The 21,946-nt window shown below is 45.4% G+C and overlaps 1 protein-coding gene across 1 annotated transcript; it reads left to right on the top strand.

Moving 5' to 3' along the window:
* The first annotated feature begins 196 nt into the window (after window positions 1-196).
* LOC8037460 (enhancer of mRNA-decapping protein 3) lies at window positions 197-21,499 on the top strand. The gene is made up of 6 exons (XM_029983164.4): window positions 197-698; window positions 3,066-3,175; window positions 4,827-5,204; window positions 5,848-6,001; window positions 7,595-7,821; window positions 18,366-21,499. Exons 1-6 carry the CDS (start codon window positions 535-537, stop codon window positions 18,719-18,721), a joined length of 1,389 nt encoding a protein of 462 aa, XP_029839024.2. The 5' UTR covers window positions 197-534; the 3' UTR covers window positions 18,722-21,499.
* Window positions 21,500-21,946: the final 447 nt, after the last annotated feature.

The raw sequence follows: 21,946 nt of genomic DNA, 5'->3' as shown, positions 1-21,946 counted from the left end.
CGTCACGTAAAAAAAAACAAAAACAATGTTAGGTTTGTTTTTGTGTTTTGCTTATATATTTTTACGCCTTTACAACTGTTTTCCTCGTTTTCCTTAATGGGAATAACAGAAAATGTTTCACGTTTTGTAGCTTTTGTAGGTGCTTCTGTACAATAAAAGCCAAGAGTCAAAGAGAATAGCCAACAGAATCCACCCGTCCATCCATTTCGTGTGGCCTCCCAGCTTTTTGTGTTTTCTGCTACGCGGCGGATCGACTTTCTGCGTTGGTAGTTGTCAAAATACGTTTCCTTGGTGCCTTCTACTTGTTTAGCTGTTTGCAAAGTAAACCGAGCGGCCAGTCCGTTGGCACTGAGTAGTTTCTCTAAAACAAAAACAAAACAAAAAACTACATCCTTCCCACCGATGATTCGTGACATCGAAGCCGTCGCTCACGTTTGACACCTCTTGGACGGGACAAGAGCCAGACTTCGATGACATCCTGATACGTATTTGATAGACGTTTCTTGAAATATCCATGAAACATTTGGCCAAGTCATGAGCGACCAGTGGGTTGGCTGTGTCGTGGTGGTCGAATGCGGTGACATCCTGGGAACTTACCGAGGAAAAATCGTCAGCGTGGACTCTGAGCGACAACAAATCGTGCTCTCACAAGCCACCAGAAACGGCGTTAAGTGTCATGTTCCTCAAGTCACCATCTGGTTGGCATCCATTTTTTTTTTATGTTTTTATTGTGAGTGCCTTGTCGACGCAGCAGAGTCGCAGGCCCCTTCGAGGCGAAACTCGTGTATGTCGTGGAATCTTTCGGGCATGTCGCTGCCAGGATTCCTCAAACTACCATCTCTGAGAGACACACACATTGTGGTTTAAAACAACTTTAATGTTAAAGTTCTGATAGATTATTCTTAGGTGCCTAAATTAATCCAGATGGGCAATAATGCTTTGACTTACCGCAAATTAACGTCACTTTTTGAGCTTTGTTAAGGTCTGTGAGCTATGATTACATGAGCTAGGGAAGAGTTATACCAAAGTTTATATTTTTTTAGATGTCTATCAGTGGTGCGACCGAGTTAAAATGATTAACAATGTTTTTACTTGATTGTAATAATGTTCACAAGCTTCTTTCTGGTTCAAAATAAATGGTAAAACAACAGGGAAGATGTTTAAAACAAAAACTCGAGGGTGCCCTCCACCCAGGTATAGCACGCTTGCCCCGCATGAAGAATCCCCATCGCAAAAGCCCTGCCTGTCATTAGCCCTACGTTTCGAAAACCCAGCGTTAAATTACCCCGTCCCATATTCCCCAAGTGCCAAAAGCCCCGTCCTCGCTGCCCCCATTCCACCCTCTTCGCGCTTCAACCAGCATTGTTTTATGTCTTACCCTAATCCATTGAGGGTAACTTTAAATGTTTTTCCAGTGACGGATATGTTCTCTTTGTTCTCAATTGTAACGTCAGAAGACGTGAATGTGTATAGTGTACGCCTGAAGAACGGGATGCTTTATCCTTTGATTCCTTACTTGGGTCCCAGGGACGGCATAATTGTTACACAAGCTCGCGTGCACGCTTACTGTTCCTTAGTTAAAAGCAGAATACTCCACCCTCGCACTAAGGACCCGGCTACCTGACACAGGGGATTCGCGTCATGGTCTTCTAAAACAGACTTTTGAGAGCAGGTCAAAAATGCCGGGGCGTTAGCCGCGGAACATATGACACGGGTCTTTCTAAATAGGGTGCTTTCATGCACCATCCCCTCTACCCCTTTTCTTAACAGTAGCGATAAATTTAACAAGGCATATAAAGGAAAAGGTTTACTTTCACAACATTCTTCTCAAAGAAATAAATCGTGATAACACAACCAGGCATTCACCCTTCAAGCGATGATAAGTTTTGCAGTAATCTAAAAACAAAGATAAAGGTTGTAGGTAAAAATAAGAGCAGAAGTAAGAGGTCAATATTGCATGTAGAACAAAACAAGATAAATTGGTGAATGAAAGAAATAACTGAAAAGGAAGAGGTCAAGATTGCATGTAGAACAAAAATGGATCAATTGGTGAATGAAGGAAATAACTGAAAAGGAAGAGGCTAGCTGATGAACTTTCAACGTAGCAGAATTTCAAGACCAAGGAATTTCCCCTTTTGGTTCCTCGATCTGAGATTTCCATAGTTTCAATAATTGACGTCCCATCTTTAATGGGAGTGGTGCATGATGAAGAAGCTATAATCTATAGTTTTCTATTTTCAAACATTCTCAAATACTTTATATCACAAGATGATTTTGTTCAGTTGATTATCAGCATTGCCACTTCCCATAATTAAAAATAAATGTTGGAGTTTTGTTTATATTACCATAAAAAAATGTTGGGGATACACTCAGATTGATACTATTGTTGAAACTTTTTGATTAAACATCAATTGTAGGGCTTTGCTGGACTATCAGCATTATTATATAACTGAAATGCATGTGAGTGCCACAATTTTGGTAAGATGGCTAAAGCTACATAATGCATATGAGAACTAACTGTTGGTCTTCTCAACCTGGTGTCAGCTCTAAAGCTTAGTTTAAATTACTCCTGTTAAAACTGATATATGGACACTAGCTATTAACTTCGAAGCTTAGTATAAATTATTCTTGTTAGAAAAAATATCTACCTATATTGCTACATTTTTTGTTAAAAGGAATTCCAGCACATTTTTGTATTGCAGTATCGCAACATAACTTAAATCACTGTCAGAACATAATTATAATTGTCCTATGGGCATAATTCAGGTCAACGGTTTAAATTGGTATCGGTGTTGAAATGGGCCGAACAAATATGAGCATAGAAACTGTTCAAACAACAATAAAAATTAGTCAAGTGAATGTTAACTGAAAGCAAAGTTTAAATCAAGTAAATACTGTGGTGCTCTGAATAGCATCATGGAAACGCTGATTACTACTAAATAGTAAAGTGTGGGTGGTTGCTTTCTAATCGCAACTTTTGCCAATTGAAAGAGCATTCTGTTACTCTCTTCTCATGGTCTTGTATTAGTGCTATAAATTTAATTATGATTTGGTGTTTTCTTTAGTGCTCAGGACATTGTCGATCTCAACATCATCAAGGCGTGTGATGGTGGTCCTACTGAGGAGCAGAGTGCGTCTCCGGTCAATTTTCATGACGTCAACGGTTCAAGAAAAGGTAATCAGTCAGATTTTGTGCTGGCTTTTAAAGGCATTGCACAATATTTCCGCAGGATTCTCTGCGAAGTGTGGTTTCCAAGTTTCAATGCCTTACTTTGTTATCCTTGAACACTTGTCCTTTAAAATTAATTTTTAGCACGAAAATACACAAAAAAAACTTTGGTGTGTGGCTTTCATACTGACTCTATCCTTAGTTCATAGGAAGTGTCACATGAAGCTGTCAGTGCAAATCTCCTTAACCCTTTGCCTACTGCAAAAAAGTTTGAAAAAAAACTATTTGAAAATATCAAATTTTTTTATGTGCCCTATAAATTTAATATGCAATACAAAGGCCAAAAACAAATGCCCAAATATTTGTTATATAAGTAATCTGAACAGACTACAAAAGAAAAAGGGACTAAAGTTCCGCTTCACTGCATTACTGCAGATAGTTCACGTCACCTATCAGATGGACTTTCGGGCCTGGCGTAGCACTACTGCAGGCAGTTCACATCACCTTGCACACAAAGTGAACGCAAAACGTGGAGGGGCTGGAGGGGGATTTTCTACATTGATTCTAGTCCAATGCAGACACGCCGACACAATGTCCTCATCGAAATCGGAGTCGTCTGATCCAATAACTCAGTTGCATCACTCTCGCTGTTGGATGAACGATTCATCTCCTCGTCTTCTGAATCTGAAGAGATGTCACAATATCTTTGTTTTCGCCCCAATTTTGAGGCAAGATCGTCACTACGAACGCAGCGAGCAGAAATTGACGCCGCCATTTTTAAATCCCCTGTTGTCTGCGTTGGAACAATTTTATGCTGAATTCAAAAATTTACCAGTTTTTTATTTTCTGTGAAACGCCGTCTATCCACGGCAAAGATCACTAGAAACACGTGGACTAGCCCAGTTCGTCCATGGTAGCGTACTGGAGCCCAAATCAATGTGGACGAGTCCAGTTCGTCTTCGGGAGGAGCGGTACAAACAGTGTGGACGAACCCAGGTCGTCCATGGCAGGGAAAGGGCTAATTGTTAAAGTAAAAGGCCTATGGCGCTACAGTTAAGGTGATGATCTTTCAGCTTGTGATAAGACCGATTGGAACAAAACATGTTGTATGATAGGCTTGCTTGTAGAAGTAGTTTTGACTAAGCTCAAGTTCAAGTTTATTCTCACAAACATCTGTAGGAAGCACCATATCCTACCAACATTCACAGTAGCACATAAACCAGATATATTGCACTCGCTTTACACAATACACCTGTAGGATGTGTTATGTACAATAAAGTACCGAGCATGCGCCCATGTCACTGTAAGCACTCATCCTCTGCTCTTTAAATTCAATAAGCAAAGGACATATCAAGCGCCAACCCCAGATGGGAAAGCTGACCTGGCTGAGATACTCCTCTCCATCAGCCACTTCTCTGAGCCCACCAGTGCAAAGTGGTGCAACTTGCCTCGCATGCGCCACTGCGTAGCAGTGTAGCTTGACGTACGTGCACCAATGCAAAGCGGTGTAGCCCCCCCTATCTTGTACTCCTTCCGCATTTTTTTTTTTTGACAGTGACAAGCGCTTATTTTGCAGTATTTATAGATAATCTCAAAATTTTGGGTTGGTGCTCGGTCGGTGTTTGTGTGGTATGGCATAAGCATCCTTCCGTTACAGACACCAAAAAGAAAGGGTCGTTGACCCCCAAGAAGGCGGACGGGGCACGTCGGGTAGCCGCCATGCGGGGTCGTGATGAGGCATGCTTCAACGCGCCAGTCGACATGTCTCTCCTGGAGCACGACTTTGACTTCGAGAAGAACCTGGCACTCTTTGACAAGCGGGCCGTGTTCAACGAGATTGATGCGGCCATGTCGTCGCGCCACACACCCTGCGCGGCGGAGCGGCTGGCCCCGGTGCCCGCGCCCCCCCTGGCGGCGGTGATGCGGGCCGCTCCCGCCCGTTTCAAGTGTGACGAGAACGTCCTCGGTGGAGGAGGCTTGGAGTCAGTACAGCACATCAGGGTCCCCTGCCCGCAGGAGATTGACTACGTCACCGGTGAGTGCCGTCACTTGCTCGCCATCACACAGCCATCACGTGACAATCACATAACATCATCACATCACATGACCATCACTTCACCATCATCAGAGAGTGCCATCGCTCAGCATTGAATCGTACATCCCCATCACATTACCAGCACATCACCATCACCAGTGAGTGCCACCACACACACCATCGCATCCCCATTACATCACCCCCACTGGAGAATGCCATCACTCACCATCGCATCACCATTACATTGCATCACATCAGCAGCACATTACATCACCATCACATCACTGTCATCAGAGAGTGCCATCGCTCAGCATTGAATTGCACATCCCCATCACATTACCAGCACATCACCATGACCGGTGAGGGCCACCACACACACCATTGCATCACAATTACATCACTTGCACTGGTGAATGACATCGCTCACCATCGCATCACATCGCCAGCACATTACATCACCATCACATCAGCATCAGCAGGGAGTGTTCTCACTCACCATTGCGTTGCTATCATACCACCGTCACATCATGGGCCTATAGGTTCTGCAGTCCCCTCTTTTTACACTTCGCGGAAATACGTGCAGTGGGGCACAGATCCGTCGCCCCAGTGTTGACGTCCGAGGCATCTTGGCCCCTCCATGCAGATACCGGTCTTCTGGTTCCAAGCATCAGCTTGGAGCTCAGGGCCAGGATCCTGGAAGGAGCGTCCCGTTGTGGCTACGGCCCTGAGCGGCAGCTGGAGATGCTGGGCAGGGCGGCTTCCGAGATGGTGCTACAACTCCTGGGAGGCTGTCGCCGGTCAGTTTGTATTTCCTCGTTCGCGACTCCAGCAATAGGGACGGCATTTAGTGAGAAAGCGCCGAACTGGCCGGAACGGGTCCGTTCACAATTTCTGCTCATCTCTTGCGGCTTCTGCGATTGCTTGTTGTCGGCAGTTGGCGCAACGGCCGCCGAAGTAAAGTGAGAGAGTTTGCGTCGGTTGCATTCAAAGCAACGATAACAGCAGCAATGATGGGGCCGCAGGGAAAACCGTGACTTACGATGGCCTAAGGAAGTAGTTGTGCCTTGCATTGCTTTCCACGTTGTGTAGGGAGAACGGTTGCCCCGGCGACCCTGTCGTTACTGTCATGTTAGCACGTCGCCTAGTTCACTCCCGCAGCAACCTATGCAACCATGTAAACCAGACATTGTGCGTTCACCAACGTTCATCAGCGCCGAAGAAGTCGTCTTTCCGTCGCTTCCCCTAAAGCTAGCCCTGTGAAAGCTCGCTTACGCCAGCACATCGGCTGATAGATGAATAAGTTATTATTGGATGACGGGATCGATACGGGGAGATGCCGACGCGAATGAGACACGTGGAAGAACCCTTGTGTGGTTGGGCGTACGAAACAAAAAATGCGGTACTTGACGCTACCACTAAACTGTGCTCCTCGCATGAACCACGCGGTTTATAATGCAGAGACATTCTAGTATGCAGAAAGCTTTGGAAGGGGTCCAGGGTGACCGTCGTGTGCTTGGCACAGGGTGCAGTCGGAATTGGGGCACAAGGGCTTTATAGTACTTTGTCACTTTTTTTCTTACTTTATCAATTTTTGTTACCTTGTCATTTTTTTTATTACTTCATCGTCTCCTTGTTTGTTACTTTGTCATCTTTCTTTTACTTCGTCACCTTCTTTTCAAGCAATTCTCATTACTTTGTGGTACATCTAGCTCTTTTTACTTTGACTTGAAATATTTGCTACTTCGTCATAGTTATTTTTTGGAGTTCTTTTTGTTGTTTTGTCACCTCTTTTATTTATGACTTTGGGAGTTTTTTTTCTTGAACCATTTCTCTTACTTTTTCACCTCCTTCTTGTTACATTGTCTCAGCTTTTCTTTTTTATTTAATTTCAACATTTTGTTACTATCATCTTTATGTTACACTATCGTCTCTTCTTTTTGGTCACTTTGTCACCTTTTCAAAACTATTTTTTTTTACTTTGTCATCTCCATCCTTGTCACTTTGTCACCCTCTTATCAAACTGTGTTTGTTACTTTGCCATCTCCTTTTTGTCACTCTGTCACCTCTTTTTAAAACAACTTTTTGTTACTTTATCGTCTTGTCACTTTTTTAAAAACTTATTTTGTTGCTCTGTCATGTTCCTTTTTGTCCCTCTCTCTCTTCAAACTATTTTCTTGTTACTTCATCTTTTTTTCGCTTCCTTTTCAAACAACTTTTTACCGCTTCATCACCTTCTTTTTTTTTATCACTTTGTCATTTCCTTTCCGAACCGTATTCGTCACCTCCGTTTCAAACTGCCTTTATTACCCCATCGTCTCCTTTGCCTGACCGTTGATCGCCCCGTTTCAAACCGCCTGACTCTTGGTCGCCCCGACCGGCACCCTTCCCAGGCTGAACCCCCGCAACAGCCACCAGCGGCCGACGGTGGCGGTGGTGTGCGGCTCCCACCGGCAGGGCACCCAGGTGGTGTGCTGCGGACGCCAGCTGGCCAACCACGGGGTCAACGTCCTCCTCTTCAGGCTCCCCGACGCCCCCGGCGCAGCGGCGGACCCCCTGCTCCCCGCAGAACTGGCTCTCTTCCAGAGCAGTGGAGGGCGGCTGCGCCAGAACCTCTCCGGTGAGCTCAAGACCGAGTCAATCGACCGACCCTCCTGCTTATGGCCTCGAAGCCAGTGAAGCCAACTTGGATATTTCGTACTTCTGGTTAATTCAAACAAATTTCAAGATTTCGGTTGTCCTGCTCCGCTTTTAATGTATCTATAAGCCACCTAATTCTACAGGTCTGACTTGAGCTAGTTGGTGCACGTTGGATAGGGTCAGCTGAACAGTTAAAACACGGAAAAAACCGAAAGAGGAAAATATATACACACCACTGACTATCAACTTGCTGACTTTAACACTTCATCTTGCTTTTACGTAGACTCTTTTCCTTTTTTTTTTTATTACAGCTAGTGACAAAAACCATCCCCCATATCCGTGCGCCGCACCGACTAGGAAGTTAATATTTGACGCCGTGTGCCACGCCCCTAGTATTGTCTCTCTTTCGCGTGGATCGTGATCAATGGGGTGCTTACGCACATTTGACCACTTTTTCCAATGGTCAGGGCTTCAATTACTTTGTGTGCATATGCGTTCGTGCGTCGCCATCCACTGGTAATGTTAATATTAGGAGTGCAGTTACAGGACTACCAGTGTGCAGAGAGATGTCCTGTTAACAAAAGCCGCGTGCTCCCTAGCTCGATCGTTCACACACCGCCCAGTTTTCCCAATGTAGCACTACTGTATTCTCTGTGGGGTCAGTCCTGGCTCGAAAGCTCCGGCCGCACGACCAATGCGACGATGTAGAGGGGGGGCCGAGGCGCCCCATTTGTTTCGATGTTGCGGAGGCTTACTGAACCATCTCGGTCGTTGAGATTCGTCTTGGGATGCGTCGCCCAGTTACGCGCCAGGCCGCCGCAGCTACCCCGAGAGAGGTTGGTAAAGCCGAGGCAGGACACGTCATACTTCGTTGAGGTTATGACATCAACTCGCTCCATCGCGGGCGAGTTGATGCCGCTCTTCTTCTATCTTTAATCGTCACTTCTTTTAATTCATCATAAACATCACTATACAACTTGACTTAAACAGCGCAAATAAGTTACGTAAGGAAGAGACAACAGGAAGGAAAGAGCGCTGACTCACAACTGAGGTTTTAATAATGATGTAGTGAAAGAGAAAGACGGTGTCAAGTGCTGTGATATTATTAAATTTAAGAAGGTTACAATTATTAACCTCTTTCTAAGGGCCATATTAACGGAATGACAATTTGCATTTCTAAGTAACCCAAGTGAATATATCTACGTACAAATATTCAGATGTGATCTACAAAGTTGTCGGTGACCCAACGGTTACTGGTTGTCACAGCCAGAAAAAGAAGAAGAATCACGATGTCGACGGTGATCCCAAGGGCGTTGGCTTTCACAGAAATGAAAATTGAGAAGAAGGAAAAGAAGAAGAAAACAGGAAGAAAAATAATTTAGGGACTAAAATTCATAAATTGGAGCTCTTTCGCCGTCAGAGCAATCGAAGGCGTACTTATGCAGGCTAGGCCCTTATTCGCGATCTTGCACGCCTCGTACACCTCTCTAGTCTTTTGATCCTTAAAATGTTTAAGCACCTTAGTCTCAGGAAACCTTGGTGTGCACCCGCAATCTCTCACATGCACGGCAAGATGGCCCGCTGGCGTTGAGTTTAGAGAAAGTGCGTGTTCCCTAAGTCTCACATTGATGCACCTTCCAGATTGTCCCAGATACACCTTCCCACATGACAACGGTATTTCATATATGATGCCGCTCTGACATTCCACGAACTTTCTCTCATGGTTGATTTTACATAGGTCGTGTGTATCCCGCTGCTCGTTGATTTTTGGACATAATCTTTTAAGTTTGTCGGGCGCTGTGAGGAGGATAGGAACCTCAAACTTTGCGGCTACTCTTTTTAGGTTATGGGAGAGACGGTGAATGTAGGGCATTACCACAGGTCGGATCCTTGTTCGGTTTGGACTTCCTCTTTGACGTTGTTTTAACATGCTCTCCACGATGGTGGAAATAACTGAAGTCGGGTACCCTGAAGCGCGAAGTCTCCGCAGCTGGTTGTTGAAGCTCTCTCCTGCTGTGTGGTCGCAAGACTTCCTCAGAGCCGCCCCCAACGTACTTGCAACAATTCCTCTCTTGACGAGCTTCGTGTGTGCGGAGTCGAATTGCAGAAGACTTTTCTTTGTTCGTGGGGCGTACATCCAGCATACACTGTCTTCGTGGAATGTTATTTTGAGATCTAAGAATTGTAGGGACTGGTTTTCCGGCCATTCAATGCGTGAACTTTAGTCCCCCGGCGTGTTCTTCGAATGTCGTTTGAACGGAATCCATGAACTGTGTCTCACATTTGGGTCGGGCATTGAGGAGGATAAGATAGTCGTCTACGTATCTGAATATACGACTAACCTGGGGAATGTCAAGGCTGTCATCAATGGCTCTATTACATTTCGAGAGATAAACATCTGTCAAAGCAGGAGCTACATAGGATCCTATACAGATTCCTCTCTTCTGTATGTAGTGTTCTCCATTGAACGTTACCACAGTTGAGTTCAAGTAAAACCGTAGAAGCTCAAGGAAGGAATCCACTGCCATTCCACAGTTGTTCTGAAAGGCTACTTCTCCATTGGCTTCAATGTGTTCTCTCAAAGCAGTAAACATCCCCTCGTGAGGTATGGAGTAAAATAAGTCTTCTACATCGAGGGATAGGCCATACCGAACAGATAAGATGTTGTTTCCCAGATAGTCAATCACCTTCTCAGAATTGGAGACCAGAAAAGGGTCATTCAGTCGTAGGGTTGCCAATTGCCGTTGGAGGAACCTTGACATGGCTCCTTGCCACGATCCTTTTTCTGTAATGACCACACGGAAAGGACACGCTTCTTTGTGTGTTTTCCCGGTGAAGAATAAGTTGGTCTTTATCGGCTGATGTTATCTGTTTTCGTAATTGCTCTAACTCAAACTTGTGGCACAGTTGTAGAGCTCTGGCCTTCACTGACTTGGACTTGTAACCTTCTAGTTTCTTAAAATTTTTCCCGATGGCCATTCTTGCCTTGTTCGTGTAAATATCATGGGGAGCTACAATAAATCCTCCTTCTTTATCTGAAACAATTAAGTTTAAATTGTTCTGCTGGAAATACCCTACAATGCTGTCTAACTTGGTTTTACTGCATGTTGCGGGTGCCGTTCCCACTCTCATCACCACATCCATGCATTCATCGATACACCGTGGTCGGTACGGCTCTTGAGTTTTTGCCGCTATATCATGAATGATGGACACTATCTGTACATCTTGCATTTTTGGATTCGTGCAAAATTTGGGGCCTTTCTCCAAGACCTTTGTTATTTCTACAGGTAGATTTGTATTGCCTAGAATGGTAACAGGCTCACCCCTCGTACATCTACTTTCATTTCGGAGACTCTTGAGATGAGGAATGTATGTCCACCAGAAGAACTCTGTCATCCTACTTGCTCTGAGGAGGTAGTCTCGATATTGTGACCCGCTGCCGCTGTGGGATTGTCCACCCTGGGCAAGTATCTTAAGGCAGGTTCAAAAATACCGGACCTGTCTCCACATCTCAGAGCGTATAATCCTGCAGATTCTCCTGGAGTGGCCCGTTGATGGTTGAGCGTAGCCGAACAGCCCTCGGATGTCGTAAGGTACCACACGATGCTTGATGGCGAAAGAACAGATTCTTGCCTTGCACACACAGATAGCGATTAGATGAATATATGAAGAAACAGGGTCTAGAGGAGAGAAACACGGTACAGAGCCCATTGTAGAAGAAAGGTATTGTACCAAAACGAGTTGCTGGGCGAGTTGGATAGACATCTTGACTTAAACAGCGCAAATAAGTTACGTAAGGAAGAGACAACAGGAAGGAAAGAGCGCTGGCTCACAACTGAGGTTTTAATAATGATGTAGTGAAAGAGAAGGAAGGTGCCAAGTGCTGTAATATTAATGAATTAAAGAAGGTTAAGGCAAAGCTCATCTTTGGAGTGCCCGAGCTTTGTAAGCCTGCCAGGCACTCGAGACCTTCGTTGATGATCTGTGAGGTTGCTTCATGAGGCGCTTTGGATGTCACAGCACTTGACACCGTCTTTCTCTTTCACTACATCATTATTAAAACCTCAGTTGTGAGTCAGCGCTCTTTCCTTCCTGTTGTCTCTTCCTTACGTAACTTATTTGCGCTGTTTAGGTCAAGATGTCTATCCAACTCGGCCAGCAACTCATTTTGGTACAATCACTATACAAGATTCTCCCTTCCTTGAAAAACTAAGCTGACGGTGCTGGAAGAACGCGACACCAAAAAAAACAATCATTCGAACCGCTGTCAGCTGTTGCTACAAAAAAGTCTCAAGAACTTGTTTTTATACTTCCAACACCTTCATCATTACTAATGAAATAAAAGGAACTTTGACATTGTTTCACAACTATTTTTCTCCTTCCTGAAAAAACAAACAAGCAAACATAACATGATGAAAAAAAAAGAAACACACTGAAGCACAGAACATGACAGTCATATATCCCAAATGTCCAATGTAGGCGTAGCAGAGGTATGGCCAAAAAGCGAGAGTACATAGTCTTTAACTGCCTTGGTCTCGTCCGCATGCATTGAGCTGCTTGCACACCAAGAAAAAGGCAGGCCAACGCTACAACGCACATAAAGGAAAAAAAGGTCATAAACAAATTTGGTACAACTTCGTGAAAATATCAGGGCCCAGCTCAATAGTTTTAAATGGCTTCACGCCGCGCGATAACATCCGCATGTTTCTTCGCGTTGTCACCATTGTTTTTGTCAAAGCTTCGTCTCAAGTAACAAAAAAAAAAAAAAAAGGAAAAAAAGGTGAACCCTGTTTACATTTGCATTCACCTCACGCAAGAATCAAAGGTTTCTTGCTGCATCCACAGCTGAACACACCAATCGTTGGCATTGCATCTGTCGCACGAAGCGTGGTCGCTTGTTTACGAATCCCAGACAAAAGCTCACTGGACAAAAGCTCACTGGACAAAAGCTCAACGGACAGGAGCTCACCGGACAAAAGCTCACCCATTTTTTCACAGACTCGGACAATAGCTCACCAGGAGAAAATTTCATGTTGGTCTTAACACGTGTGAGGACAACTTAGGTGCTTGCGTGCGACACTAAAATGGAACGATAAATTAAATCTGACAGGCGCATGGTTTGTTGCTTAACCCCTAAGCGCCTTGGACGAGCTGAGCTCGTCGGCCACTTTCTGGCTAAAAATGCTGTGGACAAGCTCAGCTCGTCCAGTGTTTTTTTCGGTTGTCCTCAATTCCATGGACGAGCTCTGCTCGTCCGAGTAGTTTTGCGGCGCTGATCATTGATGGCAGCACTCGTATTAGTTGTAAAATATTTTTTTCGCCTCCGCTGATTTTTGCGTAATAAACTTTTCAAATTTTATGTGTAATACTAGACGAGTACCGTATTTACTCGAATGTAACGCGAGTTTTTTTTCAAATTTCCCTTACCTAATTTAGGGGTTCGTGTTATAATCGAAACACCTCAAAATTTGCCTTGGCGGTGTCGCAGCACAGGCTCTTTAAAATGGCTACGACAAATCTCGCGATCTTTCAATCTTGTGCTGGCAACATATACACGCTGGAAACAGCCAGTTAAATCCTATTCTTGTTTGCGACTCGTTGCGCCCATGTTAGGGTTACGGGTTACCTTCACAACGCTTTCTCTTTCTGTTAGGGTTACCGTACCCATGTGCCCGTGTTGTCAGTGTTTTGTGAGCTGCTGCTACGTGCTTCCGCGACTGTACTCTCGAGCAAATGGCGACGCGACGAGCTCAGTACGACGCCCGCTTTAAAAGAAGTGCAATTATGATGGCTGAGGAAATCGGAAACTCTTCCGCGGCTCGACGGGTAGATGTGACAGAATCGACTATCTGTGGGTGGAGGCTCCAGCGTGAAGTGCTCTTCAAGTGTGAACCCGGCCGAAAAGGCTTCCGCGGACCACGTTGTAGTACTTTCTAAGGTACTTTTTTCCCCTCACTTAACTCGCGTTACATTCGTGTTCTTTCTTTTTTTTTTTTTTTGCGCTGTGAAAAGTCACTTCTCGCGTTACAATTGTGGTTGCATTACATTCAAGCAAATATGGTAACAATTCAAAATAAAAAAAAATCTGGCACTTTTAGGTTACTTTTGGACAAAAAAAATTTGGCACTTAAAGGGTTAAACTAGAAACAAGTTTATTTATCGATTGGTTGGAAGCGAATGCAGTCCCCCCCTTGCTCAAGCAGTCTTGGTAAATCTGGGTGTACCTGTAATCCCTCGAGAATATTTTTCACACGATTCTGCAGGCGCACAGTGGTTTTAGAGCGCAGCTCTTAGGCGTCCGTTTCCGGCTTGAGCGGCGTCGCCTTCGCCGTCGGCGTAACCGCGCATAACCCTCGTAGCCCTCGTGAGGGTTGCGAGGGTTATGAGAGAGTAACCCTGGTAACCCTCATAACTCTCACGAGGGTTACGAGGGTTAGTTACCCTCAAAAGGGTTACCCTCACGAAAGTCATGAGGGTTACCCCCCTAAGGTCGCATGACCCCCCCCTCCCCCCTGAGGTCACGTGACCTCAGGGAGTCATCTATCCCTCAGCACCCTTCCATCCTCCTCCTCAAGAGCTGCGCTCTAATCCGGCGTTACAGGGAGTTGTAAACGGCTTTCATTTTTCGCACCTGCTTCTCTGGAGGTTCACCCCTGCGGACTTGTGTCAATGCCGTGGCTACTAACGCCTGATTTTCCTTTGGGCATTCAATCAGCATCTAGACTCTTGGATGGGCGTGGCCGACAGACTTCTGGAACCCGTTACTTCATCCTGCGCAGGTGTATGTCCGGTCTTTATTTTGAAGAGTGGCGTCGTACGTATTCCACCGTTCCGGGGGAAGCTCCGGTAGTCGTCGGCGCACAGTCAGGCGAAGGGAAGAATTCTCTCTGGGTGCTGCCGGAGAAGCATAACGGAAGGCGCCCTTGACATGCGTTCAATCAAAGTAGTCCAGCATGTCGCCGATGTCACCGGTACACTTTTCTCTGATGTAGGTTAGTTCTTCAGGCACAAGCTGTAATGGAAGGAACGCGAGCCTATTCGAAGTCCCGCACAGCTTTCTAAATTGGTCATCTGTCCAAAAGGCCACACTCCCGTTCCTTGAAAATATTTTTAAAACTTCGCCACTCAATGGTTTGTATATTACAGTTTTGCTTCAGTTTCCTTTTCACAACACCCTGAGATAATCCTTGATTTCAAATATGTTTGCGACGCTCAATGACGGAATGATTTTAATTTTCGTAGCCATTCATTTCAAATATTAACCTGAGCCCCAAGAAAACAAATGCATTAGTAATGAAGACACGTTGTGCCTAACCTTTATGTGTGCGTTTAGCGTGACATAAGCACAATGAAAAAGCGAGGCCGACAAAGGGTGACATCGCTCCTTCGGTCGTTCTTCGGGTTAAAAAACTTCGGTTCACGAAGTTTCTTGGGCTTGACACAAGGGTGCTCCGGCATACGGAGCATTCTTGTGTCACGCTTGACTTATCAGCTCCTGAGTGGAGCTGATAAGTCAAGCAAGCTTGATCTTATCAGCTCCACTCAGTTTCAGTGACCTAAATTTTGGTCCCAAATCGTTGCTTCTCTGCCTGTTATGGATTATCTGTCGACACCTTTGCATGGGATGGGATACCAGTTCTCCTAAAAATGGTGCAATGTCCATCGCGTCCGTACTTTATCCTAGCCCGTGTTTCACCCAACATAGCAAAAAAAAAAAAAAAATGAGGTGAGCTTTTGTCCGGGTCTGTGAAAAAACGGGTGAGCTTTGGTCCGGTGAGCTTTTGTTCGGTGAGCTTCTGTCCGGTGAGCTTTTGTCCGGTGAGCTTTTGTCCGGTTACCCTTGTTTACATGGGGTTTTACCGGTTGGGTCTCTGGTTTCGCTTTCTTGCCACTAACAAGATGGTGGACGTAGTTCTCGGCGGGCTAATAGATGGCGCTCTACATTTTGGATATGGCCTATTGTGGATTGTTTCTTCTCTTGATTTGTTCTGCGGCACATGGAGTACGCCTTGTTTGGTGCCGAGCACAGAACCCGAATACAGTGTAGACCGTATATAACGTATGTCGCGGGAGTCGCGAAAATCCGCACTATAAGCGGTACCGCACTATAACCAAAACATCAATTTTTCAGGCCAAAATACATGCCATGAGACAACTTACACTTGTGAAAAGAATTTATTTTATATTAGATGAAAAATAAAGCTTAGTTTGAGGAAAGTCTTTATTTCACCAGACTAGTACAGTTCTGTCTCAAGTCTGATACACATTTTGAAAGGAATGAGCGGCTTTTGCCTGGCACAGCCTTTTAAGGGCATCGCGGGTTGCGGACGGACGTTGAGAGCGTTCAGGATTGCTAACCCTAATCACTTTTCTTCGGAGATGAAAACGCGTGAAAATTCGCATCCTTCATACGGTACGCGCCAGTAATACCTTGAACTTGAGCGCACGCATGAAATGCGCAAATAAATAGTCCCGGCGATGTTCGAGGACACAAATGCTTAGAAATCACCACTGTAGTCGAAGTAAGCAAACGACGACACGGGCGTTTCTGCCGTCTTGAGAGCGCACGACATCGCCGCACGAGTAGGTGGATCTTCCCTTCTAGTACGTGCTGGGTTATCATATCGACACACAACGAAAATTCACAGTCAAGGATAGCGCTTTTACGCGGACCGATGAGATGAACGCCGTCTACGACGACGATCACAACCGACGCCGTGTTTGCGGATAGATGCAGCCGGCCCGCGACCGGCATGTAACGCGCGCAACTCTTCTCCTCGACCTGCGATTGGTCTGTCGCTGCGGTTGTTTGTTTCCAACGCAGCGGAGGGACGGACGCACGTGAACGACATGTGCGTGCGTCCCTCCGTCGCTATGGCAACTGAAGCCTTTCGCTTCTTCCCGCTTCTTCGAGCAACTCGGCTCTGGAGCAACTGCCACGCGAGTGCCGCTTGTTGCTCGCGCCGTCGGCGCCGTTATCTAGTGTCGCACAGGGAAGCGCGCTCGCTGCTCCAGTCGTCGGTGCGGCCGGCGGGCTGTGCCAGAAACCGCACTATAACCGGTATTTCCCTTCGCGCGCCTGCATTTTAGGCGGTATGTAATTACATGGAGTCCTATGGGAGACGAACCGGTGGTTTAAAAAAACCGCATTATACCGGGTCCTGCACTATAAGCGGTTATGTTGTAAGTGGTCTATACTGTATCATGCCTCCCGGCAATCTTTTTTAGGTTGTGTGTGAGTCCATATCTGTAAGGTATAACCGCAATATTCCTTCAGTTTGTAGGTTTCGATGAAGCCTCATTCCCTGCAATTTCTGGCAAACATGCAGATCATTTGTGTTCTGCGATAAGATAAACTTGTGGGAATATGCTACGAACTCCTCCGTGTCAGATGAAGGGATACTGCAGATTGCGGACGCAGCGGATTTGCGTTTCGGGGTACAAGGGACATGCGGGAACCTGGTAGTACAAAATCACGTGTCACGGGACCCGATGCCGCGCCGAGCGAATTGCGGACATAAATTTCGGAACCCGCCACAAACTTGCGTACGCGGCAGATTCACATTTAAAGATGCAATAAATATGCGCGTGCAACTCGCATGTCGTGGGAACCGATATCGCACGTGCAGTTCACGGTCAAAAGTGCAGGAACCCACGCTACGGACCCACTCGTCACACGTACCAGTTCCACCGATTGCACGGTTCAGGCGATTCCCGTCGAACGTCGCCTGATGGCGACGTCCGACGGTTTCAGACGGCCTGATGGCAACGTCCGAAACGATGGCGCTTGGGAATTTTTATATTGTGGATATTTAGCCAGAGAAACTGGATGGGCGATCTCTCGGGGGAAGCATTCGTATGGGATATCGCAGTAATTTATTTTTGCGGCAAAAAAAAATAAATATATTGCAATCTTTTTTTAGTGACACACTGTGTGTGGTGGCTCTGCTTCTATGGATAAAGTTTGGTCGGAGCTTGTTAAAAAAATTGCCGCTGCGTTTCGATTTGGCATTAGAACCGTCATGCGCAGAATCGCAATCGATGAGCAACACGGCTTGCACCCAAGTTCGGCACCCGTCTTCCTGGCTTGGGCCACCGCAACTTTCCTAAACGTCGCCTCGTCCTTCTTTCTTTCCTTTTCTACGCGACTTCGAATCAAAGCTAAGCAAGAAAAGAGTTTCTGTTTCCTGCTGGGAGAATTCAAAGTGGGGGGATGGGAAGGGTGGGGGCACACCAAATGAGTTGCTGTCCCCTTTTGTTTTTTCCTATTCTCTTTTTTTGTTGTTGTTTTTGTTTTGTATGTGAAGGTGCCCGAAGCCTATATAAACAGGATTTTCGACAGTAAACATCGGCCAAGTTTGGCGAGATTTCAGTGTTGCGTCGCTCCCCCTAATCTGGAGTTCTTTTTAGTCTAAATATGTTCCTCCGCCACCAATTCGTTCGCACCCCAACTTTCGGTTCCCCCCGTATGTGTAACAATTACAAAAAACCCTCGTTATAATTTTTTTTTGCCATTTCGAACAGAGTTGGCGGGCTGCACAGTGGACATGGTCCTCTCCGGTCTGGACCCGGTGGACGGGTCAAAGGGGGTGGACCCCCGATCCGCCGCCCTGGTCGCCGACTGGGTGCAGCAGAGCAAGGCGCCCGTGGTGTCCGTAGACCCGCCACCCCGTGGCGGCACCGCGTCCGCCCTCCTGACACCCCAGTGGGTGCTCATGCCCGTGCTGCCGCTCGCTGTCGAGCCCCGGGTGGCGGCGGCGGCGGGACTCTACCTGTGCGACGTCGGGGTGCCGCGGAAGGTGTTCAAGGACGCAGGCGTCGAGTACGCGTCGCCGTTCGGATCCAAGTTTGTGGTGGCGCTCCACGCGAAGGGGAAGTGAGGTTTTGGGCGTTTTAACTTTTGCGTGCGCGACTCTCGGAGACGTGCGTTCCTCGAGCCGGCTCAAAATGGATTCGCGACGGGTGTCGGCAGTCGACGCGATGGATCGCTTCGGCGTCGACGATACATCGCTGGCGTTGAACGACGGCCGGGTGCCTTTGGTGTCAACGACTCGAATTACTTTTGTGTCGAGGAGGGACTGCAAGTGTTTGAACAGTGTTTAGAAGTTAGCAATGAAAGCATCAAAGCAGCGAGGTTTTGTCGCGAGTTGGAAGCGGACTTGCCCAGTGCGCCATGGGTCGTGCTGCGAGTTCAGAACCAAGTTCAACCACTGGGCGTTCTTTAACCTTGGCAAGAGACAAGTTGAAGTCGGAGTGAAAATGATCCGATGGCTTCTGAGTCAGCGTCATCAAACACGTTTTTCGGATCGGAGCGTGCAACCGACAATTACGAGGGAGGGCTTCGCTCCGAATCAAACCTGCGTTGTGGAATGACCAGAAGTGTAGGGTAAGGTCAACAACCTTTTTTGTGTGGGGGGGACCATGATGTCTGTTGGGGTTTGGGTACGGTTTTGTGTGGGTTTTCAGAATGAAGCAACTTCGTTTCACATTAAGACTGTTTTTATTCCGTAGATTTGTTTTTTCTGTACCCTGTGCTTCAAAATTTTTGAGAGCGAGTTTGGGGCCTACCCACTTTTCTGCAAAGTTTGTGCGCTGATAAGGTGAACAATGTGTGTAGCCACGGCGATTTTACACATTTGATTTCTGTTACAGGAGTACAAGTTGCTTAACTCCCATTTCATTCGTTATTGTTTCCCCTAGTATAGGAGAGGGATGCAGTGTAGAGGTCTTTAAGCTGTATGACAGAAAAACTACAGGTAGTTGCCTTGTAGCTTCTTAACTATTATTGTATAATGACTTTGATGGCGTATGATAACAAAACATATTTCCATCGCTACTTATGTCTGGTGCTCGATTTTTTTTTTTAGGCATGGTGTTGTTGTAGTATTTATATGTTTCACATTTCTTTTTATTAATTACTTCTTTTAGCTTGGTGAGGCATCCTACCTTGTCGTTTTTAATCAAACCCTGGCACCAAACATTTCAGATAATTTAAAACTGCTCAAACATGCTTCAGTGTTTTTATGTGCAATTTTGTGTGTGCACACTTTTGAGGATGTGAAGAGAAAGCTGGTGGTTTTTGAGCGAAGTCTGAAGAAAAGTTGGCTGTTTTTAGAGACTGCTGTCATACAAACCTGCTATTAGTTTTTGCAACACCAAAGGTTGGATAATGTTGAATCTACATGTTAACTAAATTAGCAAAACTTTTCTGTTCAAGGACTGTTCTGGATCTCAATCTTCTGCATAGGAATCCAAATTCCAGATGTCTAATATTAGACAATCTACCTATCCAAGTTTTTCTAACTTGGGTTGTTAAGCTCACTATATCTAAAGATAGTCCACAAACTTGCAAAAAGAATCAATTGCCTTTGTCCAAGAAACGTTCCTAACGGTGCTTGCCTTTTTATGTCACTTCTCATGATCTACATAATACCATCTCATTCTCACACCAAAGTCTCAGAAATTTCAGCCATTAATTAATGTTATGAGACGGACAGTTACGTGGCCGTAAACCTTATGATCCCATAAAGACGCACAACTGTTTCATTAGAAAGTTTAAAAACCTTGACTCTGGGGGAACCAGTGGAACAGTGTAAAAACAGGCCAAACGTTTTGGGGTGTTTGTTAATGTCTGTGAAATGTCAGTCTTTGTGACATTGCCTCTCGCGATTTCAGCGTCGTGTCGCGTCATTCGCAAACTTCTTTGAATTTGTGTGTTTTTCTCATCACGTTGGTTTTGAGTTCCTCATGACACTTGTCACCATGTTCAGCAAAGTAACCTTGACATGTAAAGCTTTTCGAATTGTCAACTATTCATCTTGTTGTCGATTGTTTCCTTTGTTTTGCAACCTCGTATTATATGGGTATTTTTCGGTAATGCTTTTTATACTGCGTTTAGTTGGTTTCCCACGGACAAATCACTTGTCATAGATGAAGAAGTGAGAAACTGATGCTAGTATCGAGAAAGCACAGATGTGTCATCCTAACGATAAATCTCTCAGCGTAAGCTCGCTGCAGGGTTTGTGTCGACTTGACAAGCAATCTTCAGCTGCCGTTAACATTATTTTGAATTTCCAATCGGTTGCGAGTTCAGATCTCTCTCTACTAAGATGTAGTACCCCATTACTTCTCCACTCGTAGATGTCACGCACAAAATAGAAAGGTGCAGTTCGAAGCGGAGTGCAGAATCCAGCAACTATGCATAGTAGCCGGACAAAAATCCCTTGCAGTTCTTAACGTGTCTAATAGGAAGAATAAAAAATTAAAAACGGATATTTTCTATCATGGGACGGCAGCTAGTAAGTGTAGACTTTACCTGTCAGGCTGACCTTAATATGTGTACAATATGACAATGCCCATAATGAAAATAACCGTTTGAGAGCAGTTGCGGCTTGCTCTGTATTGCAGGTTTTTGCAGCCCGTTTTGCATTTTAAACTTTTTTTCTCGAGCATACCCTATTTACTGGATGGATAAGCAAGGTCATTGTCTAATCATATAGTATAGAACTCTCGCATAAATAAAATGGCATCTTTTCATGTATAAAAAAGAACAACATAAGTAAGTATGCATTTTACTAAAGTCATTGGAATTGACAGGGAATTTTGTGTGTGTTAATGGCTCCTACTGATGAATACTATTAAATGATGTGGTACAACTGGTTCAATGCAAGATAGTTTTTTTTGTACATACAAACACGCACCATATGCACTGCTGCAGCATGCTTATCTGATGAAAAACTTGTGGTAGATGCAAAATGTGGGTTCACATTTTGATTGGCCAGCTGCACTATTCGAGCGGCCACACAAATGGCATTTTGGTCGGTGTTTCATAAACAGCTGAAGTGACATGTACTCAATTCGCTTCATAAAAAATTTGTTAGACTATCATTTTCTCAAAGTTGCTGCTAGGCTAGTGATAATATTGGCGGAAGATGGACCAGCGGTTTGCCCAACACATTTTAATTCTCGAAGTTACAGCTGCATTGCGAAGAGCAGGCACTCTGATCCCTATAAAGTGTTGCATATGCCTGTCAATAAAACAAAGCCATTTTAAAGCGCAGCTCTTAGGCGCTCGTTTCCGACTTGAGTGGCATCACCATCGGCTT

This window comes from Ixodes scapularis, unplaced genomic scaffold, assembly GCF_016920785.2.
Source record: "Ixodes scapularis isolate PalLabHiFi unplaced genomic scaffold, ASM1692078v2 ptg001727l_1___fragment_2___debris__unscaffolded, whole genome shotgun sequence".
Classification (NCBI taxonomy): domain Eukaryota; kingdom Metazoa; phylum Arthropoda; class Arachnida; order Ixodida; family Ixodidae; genus Ixodes; species Ixodes scapularis.
This window is presented reverse-complemented; position numbering and strand designations above follow the sequence as displayed.

Excerpts from the sequence above, each read along its gene's own strand:
- LOC8037460 (XM_029983164.4), top strand. The coding sequence starts at position 535 with ATGAGCGACCAGTGGGTTGGCTGTGTCGTGGTGGTCGAATGCGGTGAC. Across the intron at positions 3,176-4,826 it reads CGTCAACGGTTCAAGAAAAG|ACACCAAAAAGAAAGGGTCG; the intron begins GTAATCAGTCAG and ends CTTCCGTTACAG. Across the intron at positions 6,002-7,594 it reads CTCCTGGGAGGCTGTCGCCG|GCTGAACCCCCGCAACAGCC; the intron begins GTCAGTTTGTAT and ends CACCCTTCCCAG.